This window comes from Myodes glareolus, chromosome 18 (assembly GCF_982192425.1).
Source record: "Myodes glareolus chromosome 18, mMyoGla1.1, whole genome shotgun sequence".
NCBI classification, from domain to species: domain Eukaryota; kingdom Metazoa; phylum Chordata; class Mammalia; order Rodentia; family Cricetidae; genus Myodes; species Myodes glareolus.
In genome coordinates, this window is record NC_142043.1 from 34,831,264 (window position 1) to 34,855,094 (window position 23,831).

At 45.2% G+C, this 23,831-nt stretch overlaps 1 protein-coding gene across 5 annotated transcripts; it reads right to left on the minus strand.

Annotated features, from left to right (window-relative positions):
* Window positions 1–861: 861 nt before the first annotated feature.
* On the minus strand, window positions 862–22,135 carry Lman2l (lectin, mannose binding 2 like). Of its 5 annotated transcripts, XM_048430369.3 has the most exons (9): window positions 21,937–22,135; window positions 20,571–20,689; window positions 17,121–17,238; window positions 16,256–16,338; window positions 6,053–6,085; window positions 4,865–5,026; window positions 4,666–4,780; window positions 2,504–2,623; window positions 862–2,189 (listed from the first exon to the last, which is right to left on the minus strand). In XM_048430369.3, exons 1-9 carry the CDS (start codon window positions 22,118–22,120, stop codon window positions 2,047–2,049), a joined length of 1,077 nt encoding a protein of 358 aa, XP_048286326.1. In that variant the 5' UTR covers window positions 22,121–22,135; the 3' UTR covers window positions 862–2,046. The 5 variants fall into 5 exon arrangements, with proteins under 5 accessions (XP_048286326.1, XP_048286327.1, XP_085535648.1 ...); XM_048430370.3 differs by lacking the exon at window positions 6,053–6,085; XM_085679522.2 differs by lacking the exon at window positions 21,937–22,135 and having other exon boundaries at window positions 20,600–20,689.
* Between the last annotated feature and the right edge of the window lie 1,696 nt (window positions 22,136–23,831).

Sequence of the window (23,831 nt, forward strand, 5' to 3'; positions counted from 1 at the left end):
TTCCTTCCTTTTCTTCCTTCCTTCATTTGTTTTTGTTTACCAAAACAGGGTTTCTCTGTGTAGTCACAACTGTCCTAGAACTTGCTGTGTAGACCAGGCTGGCCTTGAACTCAGAGATCCACTGCCTTTGCTTTCTGAGTGCTAGGACTGAAGGTGTGCACCACTATTGCCCGGCATAGGTAGTTTTCTTATACGTTTCTCAAATGGGAAAAGACTAGTTCCCAGGCTATGTGGGACCACAGATCAATCCTCTGGCCTTCTTTCAAGGCATCCAGGTGCTCATGAGCAGGAATCACACAAACCCAACCTATGCTATCTCTCACTCCTCCATGATAAAAACCTTTCCATCCCACTGCTATGATAGTCATCTCAACAGCCCACTTAGGTCCTCAACTACACCGACCCCTCCGCCTTCCTTTGAACTCAAAATGGACAAAACTAACATTTCTTGATATTTTCCTGGTACTAAGGCCAACCTCTATATCCCAGTTCATCCCCTAGCTCCCCTGAAGCTATTCTGCTACTGTGGGAAATTGTTAGGAGGGGGCTTTCTGCACTTCACCTCTCTTGCAGAAGGGCAACATAGTATCCTGCTTAAACACACAGGAAAGACAGAGGCCTGAGAAGATGAACACCCATCTGCAGCCAGGGTGACCCCTCCTCCTAGTCTAGGGATGAGCATGAGGGCTTTCCCAGTCACCCAGGAGGGGCAGGGTAAGAGCTGACATACCTGAGGCTCAGAAAACAGGCTGGCACCACCCCACTAAGCCTACCCCAGAAGAAGGTCACTGAGCCAGGACTCATGATTGGTTCCATCAGCCACTTTAAGAATTTTTTCTGGACTTCAGAGACCGAGAAAACTCAGTTTCAGGCCCTCCAGGGAGACTAGCCTGTAACCAATTTAATCACAGGGCAGATAGGTGAGCAGCATGTGACATTTGTAGAATAAGGCAGTGTAATAGGGGTGACACACACATAGGACCACACTCAAGCTGTGCTGCTCAGTGATCAGGACTTTGCCAGACAAAGAACTTCGGTCTTTTGCTCTCAGAGATTTGTTACATGAAATTAGCAACTGTTGCTCCTAATTAAGAAGCCAAATCTCCTCTTGGAGTCATGTCTAAGTCCAGGGAATAAGAAGCTGCTTTCTACTTCAAATCCTCCAAGCAGGATCCTAAGAATCACGAGAAACAAAACATGCAGCTAAGCAGGCTCCAGTGTGTCCAGAAACACCTCCGCGTGGTCAGAGGAGACGAATGCAGCTTTCTGTGGCACACCTGGGCCTGGATGATGTCACAGCTAATCTCACAGCACCTGTGACTGGGACGGTGTCTAAGCTTCACTTCATTTGTAGCAACTTTTAGCCAAATGATCCAAAGGCCTGGAGAGCTCCAATTCAGAAAGCTGAAAATGCAGGGACAGACAAGAATGGAACAAGATCCACCCAGTGCAGACCAGAGACTGAAGCAATGAGCTAATGCAGAAAGTCCTAGGGCCACCTAATGGGAGCAGCAAACTTCTTTCCCAGCTCAGGATGCACACACGGAGGACCATGAGTGAAGGGAGACAGAGAGGCAGGTGCAAATGTGGCAGAAGTCTCCGTCCCGATTGCCAAGAGGCTCAAGTAGAAAGGGCCATGGGCAGAAGCAAAAACTAGTAAGTGGGTTTCCAGGTTGTATGAGTTCTGGTTTTCTATTTGGGAATTTAAAAGAAGTAGAAGGCCTGCTGCATCCAGTCTATCCTTAGAGTAGCTATCCGATTTTGTAATTTAGGCATCACAATATATATATTTCTTCCATGTCTCTTCACTCCTAAGTTTAAGGACTGCAGGGAAGGCACATCACAGCTGCTCGGCCCTGTGGGTGGCGTCTGGGGCCAGTGAGATGTTCCCGTGGATGACCATGAGAATGCAGCATCAATGCATTCAAAGCCCCAGTGAGCGAACACAGTCTCTGAACAACTGGCGACTCAAGCAGACTTGCCAGGCTGTATGCTCAGACCCACACCTCATGGGTAAATATCATAGAGGGGCTGATGGCAGCAGGCTCAGTAGAAGCGTTTTCGACTCTGGTCCTGCCATTTGTTGTAGAGTATGATACCAATGACAATGGCAAACACAGAAAACACCAGCGAGAAAAAGACGATAAGAAAGAGGGCCAGGCCACTCAGAGGTGCTGGTGGTACCGTCACTGAGGAAGCAAAAGAAAAAAAAAAAACAAAAACCAATCAGATTCAGAGCCTATTCAACAGTGGGTCAACCAGTCCCTGGTTTCTGACCCCACTTCTGGGGAGCCCGAGCCCTGACTCCCCCTTTCTAGATGACTCAATTTAAAAATGAAGCAGCTGTAACAAGACAGGTGGGAAGGTAGTGCAGGCATTCCATGTGCCTCAGAGGAGCACCAAAAGACCAACCCGACAGCTGTAGGTGCCAGTCACCCCGGAATCCATGAACACTGCAACCTCCTCCCTGAGCATGCACCATCTCCCAGGGTCCCACACTCACTCTCGGGCAGCTTCAGATTGTCCACTGAGGGCAGGAATACATCTCGATGTAGCTTTTCTTCTTCTGGGGTCCTCACCCCCGTCAGCTCAAACAACTTCAGGGAAATGACATCATGATTATCTAGAGGAGAGAGTACAGAGGATTACTCCAGCTGCCTCAACAAGAGGGCTTCTGGAGTTAGTATCTTGGCTCAACTTTGGATCAGAGACTTGATCCTCTATCCACTGACATTGCTGCTCCTCTATCCAATGACAGCAATGCCTTGATGCAACCTGGACATCTAAAGTAGAACAAGAACTATTTCAGGGGAGCAAGGAGACTAACAGAAGGGAGGTGGAAGTGAGACATGGTGATGGGGGAGGCAAATGTAGCCTTCCTGGCTTTTCTCAGACGTTCTAGACTTGTTATGTTTCTTGTCTCAGATCCGCTGTCAACTAACCCTTAAGGAAGCTCTGCCCCCTTCAGTGGGGACTGATATTGAGCCTTGCCTGAATTTCTGATCATTTCTAAGGACACATCCTAGCCCCTGGTCTGCTACCGCCATCAACAAATCCAGAGCAGAAGAAACTGCCTTCATCTTCATTTGGAAAATGTTTTCACTGTCAGAACCAAGCTTAAACTCCAGGACAGGATAAAAAGCCAGGGCAGGCCAGGTATGGTAGCACACAAGTAGTCTCAGCACTTGAGAGGCTAGTCTTGGCTACATAGCAAGTTCTGGGCTAGCTTGGGCTACATAGTCTCGCTCACAAAATAAAGAAACAAAACATCAAAAGAAGTTACACAGAAGATGGATCTTCCCTCTTTTCCTTTCCTTTTGAGGCAGGGTTTCATTCTGTAGTTCAAACTAACCTGGAATTGCTATGTAGCCCAGTTCATCCTTCTTTTCTCTTCTCTTCTCTTCTTTCCTTCCTTCCTTCCTTCCTTCCTTCCTTCCTTCCTTTCTTTCTTTTTATTAGTTAGTTAATTAGTTAGTTAGTTGGTTAGTTATTTTGAAGGAGGGTCTCACTTTGGAGCCCTAGCTGCCCTGGAACTCACTATGAAGACCACGATAGCCTTAAACTCAGAGAACCACCTGCCTTGGCCTCCTCCTTTTTCCTTTCCCTTGCCTTTCTCTGTTCTTCCTTCCTTCAAAACAAAGCCAAGGTAAAGCTCTCTACAGTGTGTGGACATCAAAGCCTGGGACAGCTGACAACTATTTGAACTTTCTCAACAAGTCCTTGAGTAAGAAAAATGAGACAATGCTAGGTATGGTGCCTATAATCCCAGCACATAGAAAGTGGAGGAAGAGCCGGGTGGTGGTGGTGCACGCTTTTAACACCAGCACTTGGGAGGCAGAGGTAGGCGGGATCTCTGTGAGTTTGAGACCAGCCTGGTCTATAGAGTGAGCTCCAGAATAGGCTCTAAAGCTACACAGAGAAACCCTGTCTCAGGAAAGAAAAAAAAAAAAAAAAGCAAGATTGTCTTAAAACTAAAACAAACAACTAAAAGCCAAACAAACTAAAAACGGCAAAACTATATTTCTACAGGTTAGAAATTTATGATTTTTTTTTTTAAATTGCCTGCCTGGCCCAAAACTAGGTAGAGTGTTAGCATGTCAGTCAAGGAAGGTTAGCATTTCAGAATGCGGGTGAAATGAGCTGGAATGGCCTAAGAATGGTGAGGACGAGAGCACTGTGCATGGTAAGGAACAAGCTCAGCTCGGGAGTAGGCAGGCGGCTGGCAAACTGGACATACGCTCCATTCAAAAGTCTGAACAAAGAGAGATTGGAGGTTGGTCAGGAGAGGGATGCTGGAGTCAACGTGCAGCTCTGTGAGGAGGAGGGGAACTGGGCCCAGTAGTGAGTACAGGCGAGAAGACTGACAGTAGGAAGGCCAAAGAGGCAGGGAAGCAAGGCATTCACACTGGCTGGAAGAGCAGCTAGACAAGCGCAACTAACTTAACACTGCTTAAGTTAGTTCCTGCATACAACTGTCCCAAGAGAGCCTGGACTGGAGTTTTTACAGGACCTAGACAAAAATGCACAGCATTTTTAAGCAATATACATGGCTTCCCAAAGCTCTTTCAATCGGCTCTCCTCAGAGTAAGGCCTCATCAAGCACTGGGTACTGACCAAAGGGATCAACTAAGGCAAACAGAGAAAACAGAAAACACAGTGTGATACCAGAGAGATCCCCAGTGATGGAGGAAGTGCCGAAGTAATAGCCCCGGGGGAGACGGACCCCAGGCATCTCAATGCAGTCCCTCCACTCATGTTTGCCATCAATATCCATCATTATCTAGAACAAAGGAAAGATATATCAGGGACAGGCCACAGGAGCAAGGGTGTTGCTTATCACCAACTGCTCCAGGACAGGACTCACCGTCAGATGCCTCTTGACATAGCGAATCACAAGGAAGGTGTCATAACGGAGATTGCGGACAATGGCTGTGCAGCCCCCAAGCTCTGTGGGCCGTCCATCCCGCTCATGATCATAGCTGAGGGAGCCGTTGTTCACCATGGCTGAGATGTAGGGGAATACCCGCTGGGACACAGGGAGGGAAAAGCAGACAGTGAGGAAGAGCTCTTAGCAATGCCTGCACAATCGTGAGAGGAAACGAGCACCTTTTGGATCAGCAGAGCAGGTCACCCTGCCTCATCTTAAGCACCACCCCCCATCACCCACAAACAGATGATCACGCAAGGGACACGGACCCAGGAAGCACTGAATTCCACACGACGTTAGTAATTCTCCTTGCTCCAGGCCTCGGGTAGACCTGAAGTGGCCCTGCAAGACTCTGGAGACTAGCTCTATTTCTCCCAGCTATCAACACTTGGTACTTAAATGCTAGCAGTTTCCTCTTAATGGACAGATAGCTTTCTCCCCAGCTGCTGCTTGAAGAAAAGGAAATCATCTCCAGGTCTCCACTTCAGCCCTATCCCTCTGCCCAAGCAAAGGGTTTTGCACACAGCAGGTATTCTGAAAATACCTGTTTGAGTAGGCAGGGAAACTTTTCCAGTCTGGATAGCTCCTTTCAGACTCTAAAAGCCTACCAGTGTATGATGCTAAATGAAGTATAATCCAGAAAGCACTGCTGGAACAGGCTCTGGGTGGGCTTCTCTAGCCACAACAACTTTTCGTAGTCAAAACTTTCAGCCCAGCCACACATAACTTCCAAGACCGCCAATAGTAAGAGGTCAACATCCCCCATAAAGGAAAACTTAAACATCTCCATGTTACCAACTTGGGTTTTCACTTCTTAAAGTGCCTTCTCTCCAACAGAGCTGTAGAAGTAAACTTCCTCACAACTGTTGAGCTACCATTCCAGAATGATCCCAGTGCAAGTCAATGCAGAGGGGCAGGGCGATGGAGGGGGAGGGAAACACAAGGCATGCTGCTCCTTGGACAAGCTCCACACTGTCCACACTGTGAACATGCAAGGAGGAAATGCAGTCAAGACCAGAGACTTGGAATTCCTGGGACAACAGCCACATGGACTCTAAGCAGCAAGAAATGTCAGATGGACATATGAGAATGAGGGAAGACCATGGTGAGTCAAGAACCGGGTACCTGGACTCCTGGAGAATAGCGCCTCTTCTGGGCCTGAGAGGGTCCAGCAGGTTATTACAGAAACAACACAGAACACAGGAGACCAAGTCAGAAAGAGACAGCCTTGGAAGAGCTGTGACCCTGCTGTGGTAGATGAATTCCCAGCCTAAATGCCCAGACAGAATTCTAGGGTCCACAAAGGGCACGCAGCAAGTTCCTGAAGCTCTCACAAGGTGCCAGAGTAGACGCACAGGTGTTTGCGCTTTTGTAAGGCTGTCTGGTACTACCACCACCAGATTCCCAAGGGAGCCTACTACAAAGGTCTCTCTACCCCATGGAAGGGCCTGGGGCTTCCAGCAGCTTTATAAAACACACCATCTTGCACTGTGCCCAAACACAACTGGGTTATGTCTCCCAGACCACTGTATTTCTATAGCAAGGAGGGGGAAAAAGACTAAACTCTTCTAAAGTTGAGATGTCTTCTCAGGGTCTCAGGATACAGCTCCTGCCCGAAGACAAAATTCCCACTGTATGAGACTATGAAATTAACTCTAATCCAAAGGGATCATCAACCCTCTAATTGAGCCTCACGGACACATCATTTCCAAATAACTGCTGTCACTCCAACCTACAACCCAGGGCAGGGTGAGGCTCTGCGGAGTACAGCAGCCAGCAACGTAGGAAAACCACTGGGCTTGAGGGCATTTTAGCTCTGCCTCAGCAAATTTTCACAGCTCTAAACTGCCAGCATTGAGAGAAACCCGTACAGGCTCAGCTCAGCCTGGTTCATAAGAGGGTGGGGGAAGGGGACCCCAAAGCATTCATTCCTCTCATCCTTAGTGAGCACTTATGGTAAGAGCCAGTACTGTTTGAAATGCTGGGGTCCAGTGGGAAACAGCCTGGACTGGTATCTGCTCTCACAGGACTAACCCAGAGTGGGAGAGGCAGACAAATAAAATTTAGTAAAAAGCAAGCAGATAAATAAAATTATTTCGGCTGGGCGGTGGTGGCGCACGCCTTTAATCACAGAACTTGGGAGGCAGAGGCAGATGGATTCCTGTGAGCTCAAGGCCAGCCTGATCTACAAGAGCTAGTTCCAGGACAGCTAGGAATGATACACAGGGAAACCCTGTCTCAAAACACCAAAGAAAAATAAATAAATAAAATTATTTCAGACAATGATAACTGTTATGGTGAAAAAAGGGCAACACAATGGACAAGGGAACTCTGTTCTGGTGGGACCCAGTGGTCAGAGGGATAAAAGGATTCAACATATATGATCTGATGTGTTAAGAACAAGAGGTCGGCACGTTGAGAACTCAGAGAAGACAGGCGTATCTGAAATCCAGCTAGTGAGGAAGAGGTTGGTGAAAGACAAGGCACAGGACAGCATATCAGCCTCATGGGTGGGTGGGGGGAGGTGAGGGCAGAGCAGCTTCGCAGAAGTTGCTAACCACTGGCAGAACATAAACAGGACTTGAGAGGCATTTGTCCATCTGAGGATGATAAAACACCATAAAGTTACTCTTGTGTAACTGTCATTTAGAGCAAGGTAATTGCCAGTGTGTTATTAAGCAATTAACAGAAATGGGATTCTGAGAAAGCTTGTAACTTCAGAGAACAATTAAGGAAAGGAAGGGATTAAAAAAAATGCCCTGGGGTGCTCTGATGATCCCAAGATTTGCTTCATTTATCACCTCTAATCACAAGTTTAATTTAGAATTTTAGAATGCCTAGGACAGCATTTCTTAGTCAAGAGTGTCCAACTCTTCCCATGGCTGGTGTGTGTCATCTGATCACCCAGGAAGAGCCAGGTGGTGTGCTGTGCCCAAATCGACTGGAGGATCTTTCATCTTTACACATACAAGAGTACCTCCATAGAATTTCACTGTCATCTAGAGTGGGACACAGGGATTCATTCTTGTTTTTGTGTTTTGGGACAGAGCTTCATGTAGCCCTGGCTGGCGTCAAACTCTCTGGTAGGAATGACTCTGAGTTTCTCATCTCTCTACCTATACTTCCCAAATGTTGGGAATAAAGAATGTGTGTGCGGTTTCATGCAGCTCTGGGGTCCAATCCTGGGCTTCCTGAATGCTATGGAAGCACTCTAACTGAGCTACATCCTCCACCTCAGGAAGCCCACAACATGCAGACAAAATTAAATTCTGCAATAGATGACATTGGGCCCCAGGGCCCCAAAGCTACAATCCGTCTGCTTTAGCAACTCATACTATGCCTTCAACTCTTAACCTCTCATAGCAGTAAGACACTGAATGCCAGCTCGTTTTCCACTCCTAATTAGGAGTTTTTAAAGTGTTTCTTGCATAGTCACTGATTCACAGGGCAGCAGATTGACAGTCCTACAGCCAGAACTAAACTGAATAACCTACCGAGGTAAGGCTGAGAGTTTCATTCCTAATTTCAGAGTCATCAAAAATTAGGAATTCCAATGTGTTATCCAAATGAATACCGTCTGTAGCACAGGAAATGTTTCCAAACTTTGCACTATAGAGCTACTCATGGTTTTCAAAATGACCCTCTATTACTAGCTAATCTTTGTTTTGTTGTGTTTTTTGTTTTTTGTTTTTTTTTGGAGAGAGGGTTTCTCTGGGTAGCTCTGGCTGTCCTGAATTGCTCTGTAGACTAGGCTGGCCTCAAACTCAGAGATCAGAATGCCTCTGCTTCCTGAGTGCTGGGATTAAAGGTGTGTGCCACCCAATTCTACTAGCTAAATTTTATAGCATTCACTCATTAAAAAGATACTCATGATTCTTCCTTGGACCCCTCCCACTCTCAGAAGTTTTCGCACTTTTCTCTTTTATGATCACTGGTGTTTTGCCTCATGTATATCTGTGTGAGGGTGTCAGAAGCCCTGGAACTGGAGTTACAGACAGGTGTGAGCTGCCCTGTGGGTGCTGGGAATTAAACCTGGGCACTCAGGAAAAGAAGTCAGTGAGTGCTCTTAACGGCTAAGCCATTTCTCCAGTCCCTCACTTTTCTTAGTAAATCAACTTCTTTCACTTTGCTTTAAAAAAAAAGAAAAAGAAAAAGAAAAAACAACAAAAGATGCTCATGGAAGCAGCTGGGAATATAGCTTAGATGGCAGAATGCAGAATGCGCAAGGCCTTGGGTTGGATGCCCAGTGCCACATGAAACTGGGCATGGTGGCACATGTCTGTAAACCCACAGCCATCCTTGGTTACATAGCAAATTCCAGGAGACCCTGCTTCTCCCTACCATCTTCCCAAAAGGATACTCATGAACTTTCAGATTTGTGAATTCTATGCTAAAATCCTGCAGGTTCAAAGCACATAGGCTGATCACCTAACAGAAAAGAATACAGAGGGCCTCTGGAAGCAGAGAGCTGGGTCTAGCTAGCTGTCTTACACTGTTTATGGCTGCATACCTTTGGGTGAGCTGTGACCTCTACATCACTATTCTTATTGGAATCAGGGAAAATTATGTGTACAGCTCATAGGACTAACTATGAGAAGAAGATGTGATGGGTGGACCACTTGGCAGAGTGCCTGGCATTCATGAGGAAGTCAATAAAAATCCAGTCACTTAATAACTAAATTAATGAATTTTTAGATTAGATATTATTCAAAGCCAGATTTTCATGATTGAGGGGAAAAATTTCCTTGGCTGACATAGACCACCAAAATGTGCAGAAATATTTGGAAATTGATAGGTTCAGTTTCTTTTCCTTTTTTTAAAAAAAATTAAAAGTCATCTTAATACTATTTTACAAAAGCATTTTTTTTTTCTTTTTTCAAGACAGGGTGTCTTTGTGTAACAGCCCTGGCTGGAACTCACTCTGTTGACCAGACTAGCCTTGAGCTCACAGAGATCCACCTGCCTCTGCCTCTGAGTGCTGGGATTAAGGGTGTGTGCCAATACTACCTGGCACACAAAAGCACATTTTAACACTAAAAAATAAAATAAAATAAAGAAAGAACTATATAACTTCCTAAAACACACTTGAATACACTTAGCGCACAGGAATTACTTCTCTGTTCAGAATTTTAGACAGGAAACCATTCGAGCTCACCACCTAGCACAAGGGGGCACTTTGAGGGCACTGCTTGCCAGCCTAAGCCTGCCACAAACTATGTTCCTGACGCTCTACAGCTAAGATGTGAAGATAAGGGTGGGGAAAGGAAAGACAAGAAAAGGTGGCCATAGCAGCTACTGCCAAGTGTTCCTGGTGAATCCATTTAGTAGAATGAGTAACAGCAGCATTTACTGAGGTCTGTCTTCAGGGCACTGTGTTCAGTGATGGATTTGCAGGCTTTACTTCTCAATCCTATGCGCCAGTACTAGTATCCTCATTTTTAAAATTACATTTATTTATTTTGCAAGGAAAGGAACACCTATGTGTCATGGTATGCACTTGAGGTTAGAGGACAACTTGAGGGAGCTGGTTCTCTCCTTGCTTGGCAAGAAGCACCTTTAACAGTGGAGTCATCTCTGTGACCCTCAGTATACTCGTTTCACAGGTCAAAAGTCTTATCTAAGAGACACTAGTATTCAGTAATGCCATTACTCTGAAGCTGGATAACTTAGTTTCTGACTTTAAGGGCATTATTGCAACACAAGTCTATCCATCAATATTTTTAAAAGAAGTTTCAGCCAAGTATAGAGGATACCTATAATCCCAATACTCAGGAGAGAGAGGCAAGAGGACTAATGCAATTCAAGGTCAGGTGGAGATACAAAGTAAGACCCTGTGTGCAAAAAAAACAAAAAAAACCTTCAAATGTTCAATTTTTTAAAAAAATTCTTTTTTAAAAAGAAAAGTCAGGTATGTAAAACAGCATGCTTATGTACCCTAAAGCACACAGACATACTGCAGAGTGATTCCAGATTAACGACTAAGAGAGAGGGGCAGCAAAATGGCTCAACAGGAAAGGTACTTGCTGCCACGCCTGACAACCAAATCCTCAGGACCCATAGGGTGGATGGAGAGATCCAACTCTAGCAAGCTGATCTCTGACCTTCATGATGCATCCCACACACAAAGTAAATAAGTGGGTTTTTTTCTGTTTGTTTATTTTTTAAAGGAGAGATCAAGCAACTGGAAAACTTAAAATAGGACCTGGGTTTTCTTTTGCTAAAAAAGGACATAAAGGAGCATGGTGGGCTGGGTGGTGGTGGCGCATGCCTTTAATCCCAGCACTTGAGAGGCAGAGGCAGGCCAAACTCTGTGAGTTTGAGGCCAGCCTGGTCTACAAGAGCTAGTTCCAGGACAGGTTCCAAAGCTACAGAGAAACCCTGTCTTGAAAAACAAAAACAAAAACAAACAAAAAAAATTAAAAAAGGAGGGCATTTGGCAAATCTGAGTTAAACCTGAAGATTTGTAACAATGTGTTCATCATCCTTTTGTTTGTTTGTTTGTTTGTATTGCTTTGTTTTCAACACAGGGTTTCTTTGTAACTTTTGCAGCCAGTCCTGGAACTTGTTCTGTAGACCAGGCTGGCCTCCAACTCACTGAGATCTGCCTGTCTCTGCCTCCCAAGTGCTGGGATTAAAGGCATGTGCCATCACTGCCCGACTAGAATATACTTTCCTGATACTACACAGGCTGGTCCCAGGTACTTGTCCTCTTTCTGCTTCAGCCCTCCGAGTAGCTGGATTGTGGTCATCTACCACTTTGCCCCCAGCCTGTGACCCTTTGTTTGCCTCTGCATGCCCAGAGTTGCTCACACTTACGCATTTTATTTTCTTCAACTAGCTGAGAGTAATTGTTGCCTCCTTAACCTGTAACACTTGCGCTTTTCCTAAACAAAACAAAACCCCAAACAAACAATATTGTTGCTCATCCCTAGCAAGTATAGTGATTAGAGTCAGGGAGTTGAAAATAATGAACATGGCCAGGCGGTGGTGGGACAGCCAGGATTGTTACACAGAAAAACCCTGGCTTGCAAAATCAAAAAAAAAAAAAAAAAAAAAAAAAGAAAGAAAGAAAAAGAAAAGAAAAGAAAAACTAAAAGAAAAAAAGAGTGTATTCTAGAACTCTCTAATGGATTAACAATCTATAAATCTAAAACTTTTCTCAAAATAAAGATTAATCAGAATTTAGTATTCATACATCAAGTTTCCAGATTTTCACAATTACGTTTATGTTGCCACATGATGTGACATTTTCGTTTGTAAAAAGATGTCTGAATAGACTTTTTTTTTTTTTTTCTGCTCTGGATTTCTGAAGCAACAAAAGAAAGGGCTTGTCTACTAGATGCTGCTAGGAGCCAAGCTCCTCCCAAGGCGTGCACATAACACCTTAGCTAGGGAATGTAGCATCCAACGCCACGTCTAGCTGCACCTGTCCTTTCCAAACTGGGCACTGCTGGCTCTACGTAACTCTTTACTAACCAACCCTTTGTGCAGGAACCCACACAGAAGGGACACGGGGTCACTAAGCAGAGTCCAGGACACTCAGAGTAGGCAACAATCAGGCAGTCTCACCACATGACTCTATCAGCCCCACACACCAATTAACCTCCCACTAACTCAGGGACTCTGATCTCCACTCTCTCAGACCCTCAAAGAATGTGGGAAAAGTGATACTTCTAGGTCCCCTAAATGACACTTACATACTTGAACATCAAAGAAAACCAAAGAAGCCAGAGTTCCTCTGAAAAAGATTTCCTCTGGTTTCCTACAGGATCCCAGCACTCAACGGGCAGTGGCAGGGAATCTCTGAGTTTAAGGCCAGCCTGGTCTACAGAGTGAGTTCCAGGACAGCCAGGGCTACACAGAGAAACCCTGTATTAAAAAAAAAAGGAAGAAAGAAAATAAAAAGACTCCCTGGACCAAAAGTAAAAAGATCAAGTGGGATTAGTTTCTTTATCAAGATAAGGACTAAGGGAACACACAGTGTGCATGCATGTGTATTGCTTGTATGCCTGTGCTGTTAGTATGTGTGGGGGTGGGAGTGTTAGGGACTGCCAGGACCTTCCACACTCTGGGCACAAGATCTATCACTATTTCCCCAGCTTAGAATGTGCCCTTAAGACAGTGGTGTTGGTTTTCCTCCAGTAAGGAGGAGGAGAAATACATAAACAACTAGATATGTACATCAGTTATATAGTTCGTGGGGAGTGCCACAAACACGACTTCCAAGCTAGCTTAGTCAGGGCAGCCTGCAGAGCTGTTCATTTCCCTCCCCAGCCAGCTGCTTCTACCTCCTGCGGGTGAGGCTCAAACATGTCACAGACAAGAACGAGGGCCAAGCCTGCCAACAGCTGTACGTCCGTGCTGTTCTTCCAGGGAGTCTCTTGCCACTAGACACTGATTTCAACTGAATGAAGACATCTGTGCTACAAGGGTGCTACCAAGTTCCCCGCAGTGCTCACTCACATCTGGGTTCACCACATGGGAACACATGTTCATCACTGTAGTCTAAAAGGTGCCAAAAGGCCACAGACTCATCTTTCAACTATTTCTAAATCAGCAGCAACACTGAGACATAATCCATATATGACTTATCCACCCAAAGTAGGTTTTGGTATGTGCTAAATGAAGTGATGACTATCATAATTTCTGAACATTTTTATCACTCCTAACTCTGTGCCCACTGGTAGTCACTCTCCCCCCAACCTGAGAGCCACAGCCCTAGACAACCACTCATCTACCTTGCCTCTGTGGATCTGACCACATTTCATAGGGAACGAGACTCTTGTGATTGGCTTCTTTCTTGTAATCAAGCCACCCATATAGGAACCCACAGCACTACTTATTGCTGAGTATTTCAGCTGATGAACATCTGAGATGTGTCTGTTTCGGCTGCTATAAACATCTGTGTACAAACGTTTCTGTGAATGCCTTTATTTCTCTTGGCTATACATACACAAGTGATTCACAGGATAAGAGCATCCCTACCCTCAGTCATCTGAAGAAATGCCTGCTTTCCAACTCTATCATTTTACACTGCCACAAGCAGTGTATGTGGGTTCCAAATGACATCACATCCTTTCAACATGTACATTCTTCACTTGCATTCTAGTGGCTGTGAGGTTTTCATCTGTGTTTCTCAGAAAGTTAATGATGTAGAACACCTTTTCATGTTTAGTGACCATTTTTTTTTGTTTTTTTTTTAAATTTTTTTGTTTTTTTTTTGTTTAGTGACCATTTATTTATCTTCTTCAGATAAACATCTATGTAGATCCTCTGCCTGTTATTTTATTAGCTTGTCTTTAAGTTCTCTATATATTCTAAAAATGGGTCTTTAGTAAGATTTGCATGTATTTTTCTCCCATCCTACAGATTTCACTTTCTTGTGTGCTCTCAGGGCCTTACACACGAGGCAAATTCTCTCCTGAGCTCTAGCACCAGCCCTCCTCCTGATAGTGTGACCGAAGCACATGTTATTACTTTAAAAGATTAACTTTAGATTTATTTTATGTGTCTAGTGTCTTCCCTGCAGGTATGTCTGTACACCATATGCAGGCCAACAGAGGTCAAAAGAGGGAATGGGATCTGTACAAATGGAAGTATATGGATGGTTGTGAACCACCATGTAGATACTGGGAACTGAACCTGTGCCCTTTGCAAGAGGACCTGGTGCTCTTAACTGCTGAGCCATCTCTCAGGACCAAGTTAACACTTCTCAAGAAGCCCAGTTTGTCTGTGCTTTCTTTTATCATTTCTGTTTTTATAATCATGTCTAAGAAACCAAAATAATGGGAGTGGAGTTTTTGGAGTCATATCTATGACACCAACAAGCTTTACAAACTTTCTTCTGCACTTCATCTTCTTACCCATAAAGCAGAGATAGTAATAGCTGTAACAAAGAGCTGCTGCAAGTAAATAATACATGTGAAGCGATGCCTGGCACCCTTGTGCATAAGAGTAAACCACACCGTTGACAAAACACATTTGATTTTTATCCTCTGAGACACGGAAGACAATTTTCTACATTCTCTGGACTGAATAGAAGCTCAAAGAACTGAAGTCACATATATGAAATTACCTAATGTTTCTTCTCTCAAGAAAGAAATCAACGAACAGGAAGACAATGGGTGGGTGAAGGGAAAGCACCAAAATTAAAGGAAAGCCTCTGAATGGGTAGACCCTACCATGGTTGCTACCTTATTTATTCATTGGTAAAGAGGGGTCACACTGTGATTGCTTTAGTCTGACCTACAGCCCAGTTGCCAACCACTTGGACACACAGTTTCAGTGTGGCTAATGTACCTAAGAGGAAAGAGAATGCAGTTCCCAAAATGTGCAGCATAACAAGGCTGCCGGCTGCTTTTCTATTTCCTTACACTCCCTGCCCTCTCTCAGAATGCCTTAATAGATGCTTTCCCTCATCGTGGGACACTGGCTCCTTCCCCTGCAGACCCCAGTGTAAATGATATTTCCTGGAGGAAGGCTTTACAGCCACACTACTGCCTCATCATGCTTCAATGAGTCTACTGTGTCCTCTAAAAGTGCCCCAGAGTCTCCACCAATCTCCACACTGCAGAGCACAGACTATGCTGACTTTGCCAATTCCCAGGCCCTGACATCTACCAAGGGTGTGATGTACCTGGAACAAAAAAGAGCCCAGAAGAGCAAGGAAGCACAACTCTTAACTGACCCACTATAGGTTATTCACCTAACACAGGTCTCACTTTTCAGCTCCTCTAAAGTGAGCAGGGGAATTCTGACTGTCACACCTGAGTGTGGCATATATAGTGGTCACTGTATACATCTTGAACTTTTCCTGATAAACCTTTGGGGGAAATTAAGTGATCTCCATCTCTCATTCCCAACCCTGCCTTCTGTAGGGTGCCCAGTAACAACTTGTCATTTTTCTACCATCTGATGGCGATGCCACAGGACCCATGGTTGAAGAAGCTAAAGATGCAGGAAAGGGTGAGCAAGTGGCCCAAGAGTACACAGTAATGGTTAAAAGTCCCGGGCACTCATCTTTTCCCTCACTCTGGTCCTAAACTAGGAGCCAAGATACCACCAGCCACATGTGCTCAACCCCTGTGGCTACCTTATGGAAATGAGTGAACGCTGCAGGCACTAGAGAAAAAGCACCCAGTGTGATGTTACTCCTGAAGGACTGCTGGGATCACAAACAGTTCTCGCAGAGAAAATACTGCCAAGGACATTAACTGCAGAGGTCAACAGATGGGGCCTCACTGCTCCCTGTGCCCTCCTGCACACTGCTCCTGAGAGAAGAACTGTGAGATCGGCGTGGCTGCCCTAAGCTCTGACACTCGCCATTACCTCTTGCTGCTTCTCCTCATTGGGATAGGTGTCTACAAACACTCCCAGCCCCACAAATTTGTCCATGTTTCCAAACACAGGCCCTAGAGAGAGAGAACAGATGATGAACAATGACGTAAAGCCAAGAGTTGACAAAGGAATAACATCTTATATGACAGAGGAAACGGTGATATTCAAATGACTCCCAAGTATTTCCTAAGATGAGCACACACACATACAAGCACCCAGGAAAGTGCATGACCTACAACTGGGTCCACTGAACAGCTGTAGTTGTTTGCTGCTGACAGCAGAAAAGAGGGAAGGCCACTGTAACCTTGTTTGGTACTGCAGTAGCTCCCTGATCCAAACTGGTTGCTAAGACACCCCTACCTACAGAATTCTGCTTCACAAACACTTGGTAAAGATTATGCCCCCAAGAGAGAACTGAATTCCCAAGTTCTAGTTCTTGTTGCAAGAGATCAGGTCAAATCAGGTTCAGTCTGTCATCCACTTGGAGCACTGACTCCAACAGCAAGGAAAAGAGAATTCATCTCTTAACTCAAGTGTTGAGATTGTTGAGTGTTTATATTCAGAAGAAACCAGCTCACCAGCCTCCAGTGTTCATGAGAGTCAGTGCATTTGGCCAGGGCAATGGCTAGGCTTCACAGGAAAACACAGAAGAAACCAACAAGCAAGAAATCATCATAGGATGAGCCAAGTTCAAATTGTTTAGGACTCAAAATCCCATTTCAGAGACTCAGTAAGATAATGTTCATTTACAGACATCAAGGGAGAGAGAAAACTAGAAGGGCCCTTCTCAAAAAGAGGACATAGGAATAAACAGGCCTGATATACCCAAAGGGGAGCAACCCAGGGTCCCTAATACCTGGCTGCATTCGATCCTTTGTGTACCAGATTGCCAAGCCATCTCCGTGCAGATTCTTCTTCCCTTGTCCATGGATCTTGAAATGCACCTGCAGTTCCCAGTCTTTCAGGAAGCATGGCTAACATGAGGAAGACAGAAGTGTAAGGGAGAAGCATGAAAGCTGAAGCCCACAAAGCCCTCAGCAGCCATCTACAGACATGGAAAGCAGCTTCGGTAACAAGCTAGAGTTAAAATGAAGTCTAAGACTCTGGAAGTACTCCTGTCATAAAACCAAACAGACTGAGCCATTCAACTGGTTAAGGCGCTGCGTAGAAAAGGTAAATAAACCACCTGATCATCCTCACATCTTCCAGCAGAAACAGGACAGTACAGGCAAGCTGGCAAAGGCACTTCAATCTGCCTCGATACTACATCTACCTAGAAGTGCCTCTCAGCTGACTGGGAAAAGAGGGTTGACTTAATACTTGTTTGCAACTGAAGATTATTCCTCTGACAAAAACACTCTAAAAAGCTGAGCTTCAAAGAAAGGTCAAAGCCTCATTCATTTAAGAAAAAAAAAAAGAGTAAGAAAAGTTAAGTCTACACAGAGGTTTCCCGGGATAATTAGCAGATGCGATGAAGAACTCTAATTAGCTAACTCTGGCATTTGGCCAATCTGAGGGGCAAGCCCGAGTTCCCAAGAGAACAAATAGTAAGCTGCAGTCCCCCAAACCTTTGTGCTCAAGGCAAACACCATCCCCTTCCACTGGGACAGCCTCTTGGGGGTGGGGGAACACTAAGGAGATGGGTGTCACTCAGACTTCTGTCCAGTTTTGGAATTGTGTACCAAAAAAAGAGACAGCGGTGAGTGGCTGGCTAAGTGTTCAACATGGTTACAGTGTTTTCAGGAGACACCAGGCGAGCACAGTCTGGTTTGGGGAGGCATCGAGTTAAAGTCTGCTGTGAAGAAAGGAGGGAAGGGGTCAGCTGGGTTTGGCCAGGTTCAGCCAAAGGCTTTCCAAAAGACTGCTCTGGGTCTTGGGCAACACACTGCTTGATCATTTTCAGTTTTTTGTTTGTTTGTTTTTAATTTCTGGGACATCATCCAAAAGAATTAGCATTAGGAATACAGAGCCAACATGAAAAGAGGTTGGACACTTTTTCACAGCAGGGCGCCCTGATATCTCCAATAATCTGCCCAAGTCTGTCTTTTCATTTTGGGTTATCTCTGCTTCATTTAGCTTTCAGGGCAAGAAAGATTTCAGTGGTAGAAAGGCTGTCCTGCAGCCAGAGGCAGCACAATAGTCCTAGGAAGAAGGCAGGGACAGAGAAGCAAGTCAGGAAGTAATTGCCTCTAATATTTGGCCTTGGGTATCACAATGCTATGTTCTGAAACTTTGTTGCATGTTTGAAAACCCCAATGACCTAGCCAATCATGGTGCTCACAACTTTAATTCCAGCACTTGGGAGGCAGAGGCAGAAGGATCTCTGAATTCAAGGTCAGCCTGGTCTACAGAGCTAATTCCCGGACAGCTAGGGCTACACAGAGAAACCTTGGTGGGAAGGAGGAGGGGGGAAGCAAACCAATGACCAAATTATACCCTATTCCAATTAAATCTGAGGTGGCATCCAGGCATTAAGTCCAGTGGACAGTCAAATCTGAGAACCACTGGGCTGGAGAAATGGCTCAGTGGTTAAGAGCATTGGTTGTTCATCCAGAGGACCCAGGCTCAATTCCTAGCACCTACATGGCAGCTCACAACGGTCTGTAACTCAAATTCCAGGGGATCTGACACCCTCACACCAATGCACATAACATTAAATAAATTTTAAATAAAATTAAGAACCACTTGCACAAACTATGTATCCTACTCAAATAGCTCAAAAATAATTCCTGATTCATTCTGCTGAGAATATAGGTATCAGAGAAACTAATAGATTAAGGTATTAATCCTTGCCCACAAATTTAATAACTCATGAGAGCCCATCAATGCAACTGAGAGCAAGTCTGATAACAACATATATTTGTATGTATATACAAATTGCTACCCATTGTAGCAAACTCTGCACAACCTGAAATTCAGACAGGCAAGTTAAACAGTATTATGAAGTCAGTTTAACAGTGAAGACATAGAAAACCGAAAGGCTAAGTGACCTGCCCAGGGCTTATGGTGGCTGGATAACTGATTCTTGCATCTTCTGCCATGCCCCATATGGAGCTCCACATTACAATCTAGGTTACAGGTTAGCCTGTGCTGACAGCTCACAGAACAAGTGTTCTTGGCCCTCTGGTCCTTTATAACTCTTGGTTAGAAAAAAAAAAATGAACAGGGAAAAGAAAGTTCTCTGTTATGAGACCCACTCACACCATCCACAGCTGATGAGAAAAACCCTAAGAGTGTAAGATTTCTTCCCCCCTCATTTATAGGAGCCCAGGAGAAAATATCAATGGATGCCAAAGTCATCCTGAAAAGTAACGTGGGTGTGAATGTTTCGGAAGGACCTGGAAAACAAAAGATCATCTTACGCTTGCACAGCATCACCGTGCAGCTATGCCAGGTGCTCACTTCTCGGCATCATACCTCAAGGAAGACAAGGTAGCTAGAAAAGGCCCAGAGGACAAGTGAAATGACTAGGACAGCTCAAAGTGACTCTCACACTAAACAGAAACGTAAACTCGGGACTGAAAGAAGGGAAAGCTACTAGGATTAAGTTTGGGCTATATGCATTTTTAATGCCTATTAGCATTTATTTCTCTAGTCATAGTTGCCCAGGCTGAGACTGAATTTCTGGGCTTAACTGACTCCCCTGCCTCAGCCCCTAAGTAACTAGAATCCCAGGTGCACAGCACCATATCCAGAGTAGAGTGGTTGACTCAGAAGGATCAGATTTGAAGCCAGCCTGGACTATTACCAAGTTCAAGGACAGCCTGGGTTACACGTCAAGAAGCAAACAACAACAAAAACAATAACAGCAACAAAACAATAGTCTTTTGTTTTACAAAGTAACTAAATAAGATTTAAGCTATTAAACCCCAAAACATGGTATGTCAGGCTAATGAGAAAATGAATTATTTGCTCTAACAATAGGGCAACAGAGAAATATCTGATTTCTTTATTATAAAGTTCATCATTATCTCTGAACTAAAGACTTTTGCTTGTTTTTTTAATGATTTATTTATTTTTATTTTACGTGCATTGGTGTTTTGCCTGCATGTGTATCTTTGAGGGTGTTGGATGCCCTGGAATTGGGAGTCACAGACACTTGTACGCTGCAAGTGCTGGGATTTGAACCTGGGTCCTCTGGAAGAGCAGACAGTGCTCTTAACTGCTGAGCCATCTCTCCAATCCTCTAAGGAATTTATGATCTTTAGAAGATGGAATACTGAGAAAAGACGGTAAAGAAGTAAACTCCAAGTCGTTTCTGAATGTCTTTAGGACAGTCAGGGTCCTAACACAGGAAGCCTCTTACCACCCGATTCCACAAGGCACCCTGTTTACTTTGCATATCTGGAGTGAGGCGGATATACTGGGTCATCACCATGGCATTGCCCATCAGGTTCCACAGCGAAGAACTGCTTGTTCCCACACCTATGGGAGGGAATACATCAGCTCATATTCTTCATCATCAGTCACAAAGCCACCACATTCCTACCAAAGGTGCCGCTGTTCTGCTTTTCCTTTAGTATTAACAAATAAACATTTTATTTTTGAAAGAGGATCTTAATATGTTGCCCGGGCTGATCTCAAATTCCTGGACTCAAGCAATCCTTCTGCCTCAGCTGCCTGAATTACTGGGACCACAGGTACTTGGCATCACACCATTCTTCCTTTAGCTAAGTCCTTCGGGTGAACCCAACACACCTCAGAGCTGTCATTTGTGAGTGACAGAGTGAGCATAGTTCAGATCTATTCTTCCCGTTTTCAGCACCGTGGGAAAGGACAAGAATTTTCTCACTTATACCAAAAGAGATTGACTCTCAAATGCCTGTGGGCTTCATCATATGCTTCTTTTACAATCAAGTCTCTCAAATGTGAATTCTCCTCCAAGCCTCTCGGACTAAGTATCTCCAGGTTGAAAACTAGTCTAACTCATAGCATCAGCGGGGACCAAAGCTAAGGTGGTACTCCGATACACCTGCTACATGAACGACCTCTTAGGAATAGCGTGTGGCTTTCTGCGGTTTGGATCTTGTTTTCCGCACCCCCTATCTGCAGTTCTGTGGGGAAAACAAACTCGTATTAAGCTCTCTGCACTCTTTGCTCTTCTTTGTAGACACCTGTGTCAATTTTCTGGCATTGAAGTTGTGCTTAGAGACCTAGAAATCCCTAAAGAGAGCAAAGCTAACCAGCCTCTTTCATCATCAGAGCTCGCGGCCTGGGAAGGAGCAGGTGTTCTAAACAGCAAACAGACTTATTTTCTCCTTTCTCACTCCGACCGAGTTCTAACCGGCTTCTTTCTCCTGCTTTATTTCTAGATCAGCCACCTCTCCATCCCGACACTGGTTTATCGCTAACGGTCCTCAACCATCCATCCCTCACTATTCTCAGTTCTCTCTCCTCATACTTCTGTTCAACTCCAAACTCGTTCCTCTGAGCCTGACACTAGTGACACCTGAGAGCCCTGCCTAGACCTACTAGAAACTTCCAGCGCTCGGGAAGGGACGAGGGTGGGGGCGGACCCGGTCCTTCGGACCTGTGGCTCATCAAAGGAGCGGGGATCTTCGAGGGCGCCCCCTCCCGCTGGTGGCAGCGTCTCCGGGGCCACCCTGACCTGCGTCGCCGAGCTCAGTCCCAGTGCCCTCCCCTGCGCGACCACCTCGCCCCGGGCGCCTCACCCTGGTAGGGCTTCGACAGCGAGTGCTCCCGTTTCAAGTACTCCACCGCTTGGCCCGCCCTGACGTGCCACGGCCCCTGCACAGACCCCAACAAAAGGAAAAGGAGCAATAGCCTGGCCCCGTCCCGAGCCCACGCGCGCAGCCGCCACCGCTGCCACCAGGAGGGTCTCACAGCCGCCGCCATCTTTCCCACCGCCGGCCCTTCATCAAAAAGCCCGCCCCGTTGCCCAACCCATTGGCCTGCAGAACCACCGGCCGGACCTCCCATTGGTTCCTGGAGAGTCCCCGCCCCCGCAGGTGAGTATCTCACCGATTGGCTGTCTGGTAGCAGTTGCCTTGCCAACCCAGGCAAGGGGCGTTGCCGAAGATCCAGACCCTTTTTTTTGCCTTTGTCCTAGGCTTCACCAGGCCTGCTAGTTACACAGTGATTCTTACTTTGTCTCTGCGTTCTGAAGTAAATTTAAAGCAATAAAACATTTTTTTTTCCCGATCCCAAGTAAATGTTCTATCGTCACTGCTATTTGCATTTACCCGATTGCCAAGCTATCAGTCAGGGAGACAGAAACGAAGGGAGCAATAGGCAAATCCCTTGGTAAAGGACCTGGCGCAATATGTGGGGAAGCATTCGGTAATCCCAGCACTCTGGAAACTGAGGCAGGAAGATGGGGAGTTCAAAGTCAACACAGTGAGTGAAAGAACAACCTCAGTAATTCATTAAAATGAAACAGCTGGCAAGAGAAACAAACAAAAAGAGACCGCTGGCGAATTATAAAATGTATATAAAAGACTAAACAAGCACTATCAAGCAGCATCACCAAATGATATTTATAAAAATGAAATGTTTGTCAGTGAGGAGAAATTTGAAAACACGCAATCCTTTCCTTTTTCCATAGCTTCTTTCAAGCCACAGCAACATGTATTCAATATGGTTTCGTCATCTTGTTATTTTTTTTATGACTTATTTAACTTTTTATTTTTTATGTGCATTGGTGTTAAGGTGTCAGATCCCCTGCAACTGGATCTTCAGACAGCTGTAAGCTGCCATGTGGGTGCTGGGAATTGAACCCGGGTCTTCTGGAAGAGCAGTCAGTGCTCTTAACCTCTGAGCCATCTCTCCAGTCCCCTCGTCATCTTGTTATTAATCAGCCTTTAATAGTTTGCCTTCATCTTCAGGAAGGAGACTGGGCACATAAAGTTCCCTGCCATCTGGCCCTGACCCTCTCCTATAGCCAAACTGCCCACAGAGTCCTTATTTCACCAACGGCTTCCGGCCTCTTCCCCTGCACGCTGACTTCCTACTCTTTCACAAACTGGCTTCCTCTTACCTACTTCCTCCTGGAGGCTTTTGTTGATTCCCTCGGGCCAGAGCGTGTGCATCTCTCAATTCTGAAAACGCTCCAGGGATCTCTGCAAAGGACTTATCAGATCTGTGTTTACATCTTCCCAACAGACATAGTCAAAGTTGACGCTCTCCTGAGCATCAACAGGAGTTTGCTTCAGAGAAGACCAGCTTTTACCAACGCTCCTTTACAAACTCCACCCAAAACAGATGCCTGGCGACAGAGGTTCAGAACTGCAGTTAATCTGTTTATGTCCATACCCTGACTGTAAAGCCCTTCATGACCCACAATGGCCGTAGGATAAAATTCAATCTCCCTAGTGTGGCATTCAAAGCCCTTCACAACCAGATCAGATCAGTGTGTACACAGGTCCATTATGATGGGTGTCACTGGAATTATGTAACTCAGTTAATAGATTATGCATTTTTCTCTTACAAGGAATGCAGCTAATGAGCTACAGGAAGCAGTTCTTGCTCATTTCCTACACCAGGTCCCACCCACTTCCCCACTCCCTAACCTTTATCACCAATACAGAGTAAGGGTTCTAATTGTTTG

What these genes read in the sequence shown, in the direction of transcription:
- Lman2l (XM_048430369.3), bottom strand. Translation starts at nt 22,120, where the DNA reads ATGGCGGCGGCTGTGAGACCCTCCTGGTGGCAGCGGTGGCGGCTGCGC. An exon ending in GCTGTCGAAGCCCTACCAGG is followed by an intron (nt 20,690 to 21,936) that starts GTGAGGCGCCCG and finishes TCCCTCCCATAG; the next exon opens with GTGTGGGAACAAGCAGTTCT. An exon ending in ATGAGGAGAAGCAGCAAGAG is followed by an intron (nt 6,086 to 16,255) that starts GTAATGGCGAGT and finishes GGACCCTCTCAG; the next exon opens with GCCCAGAAGAGGCGCTATTC.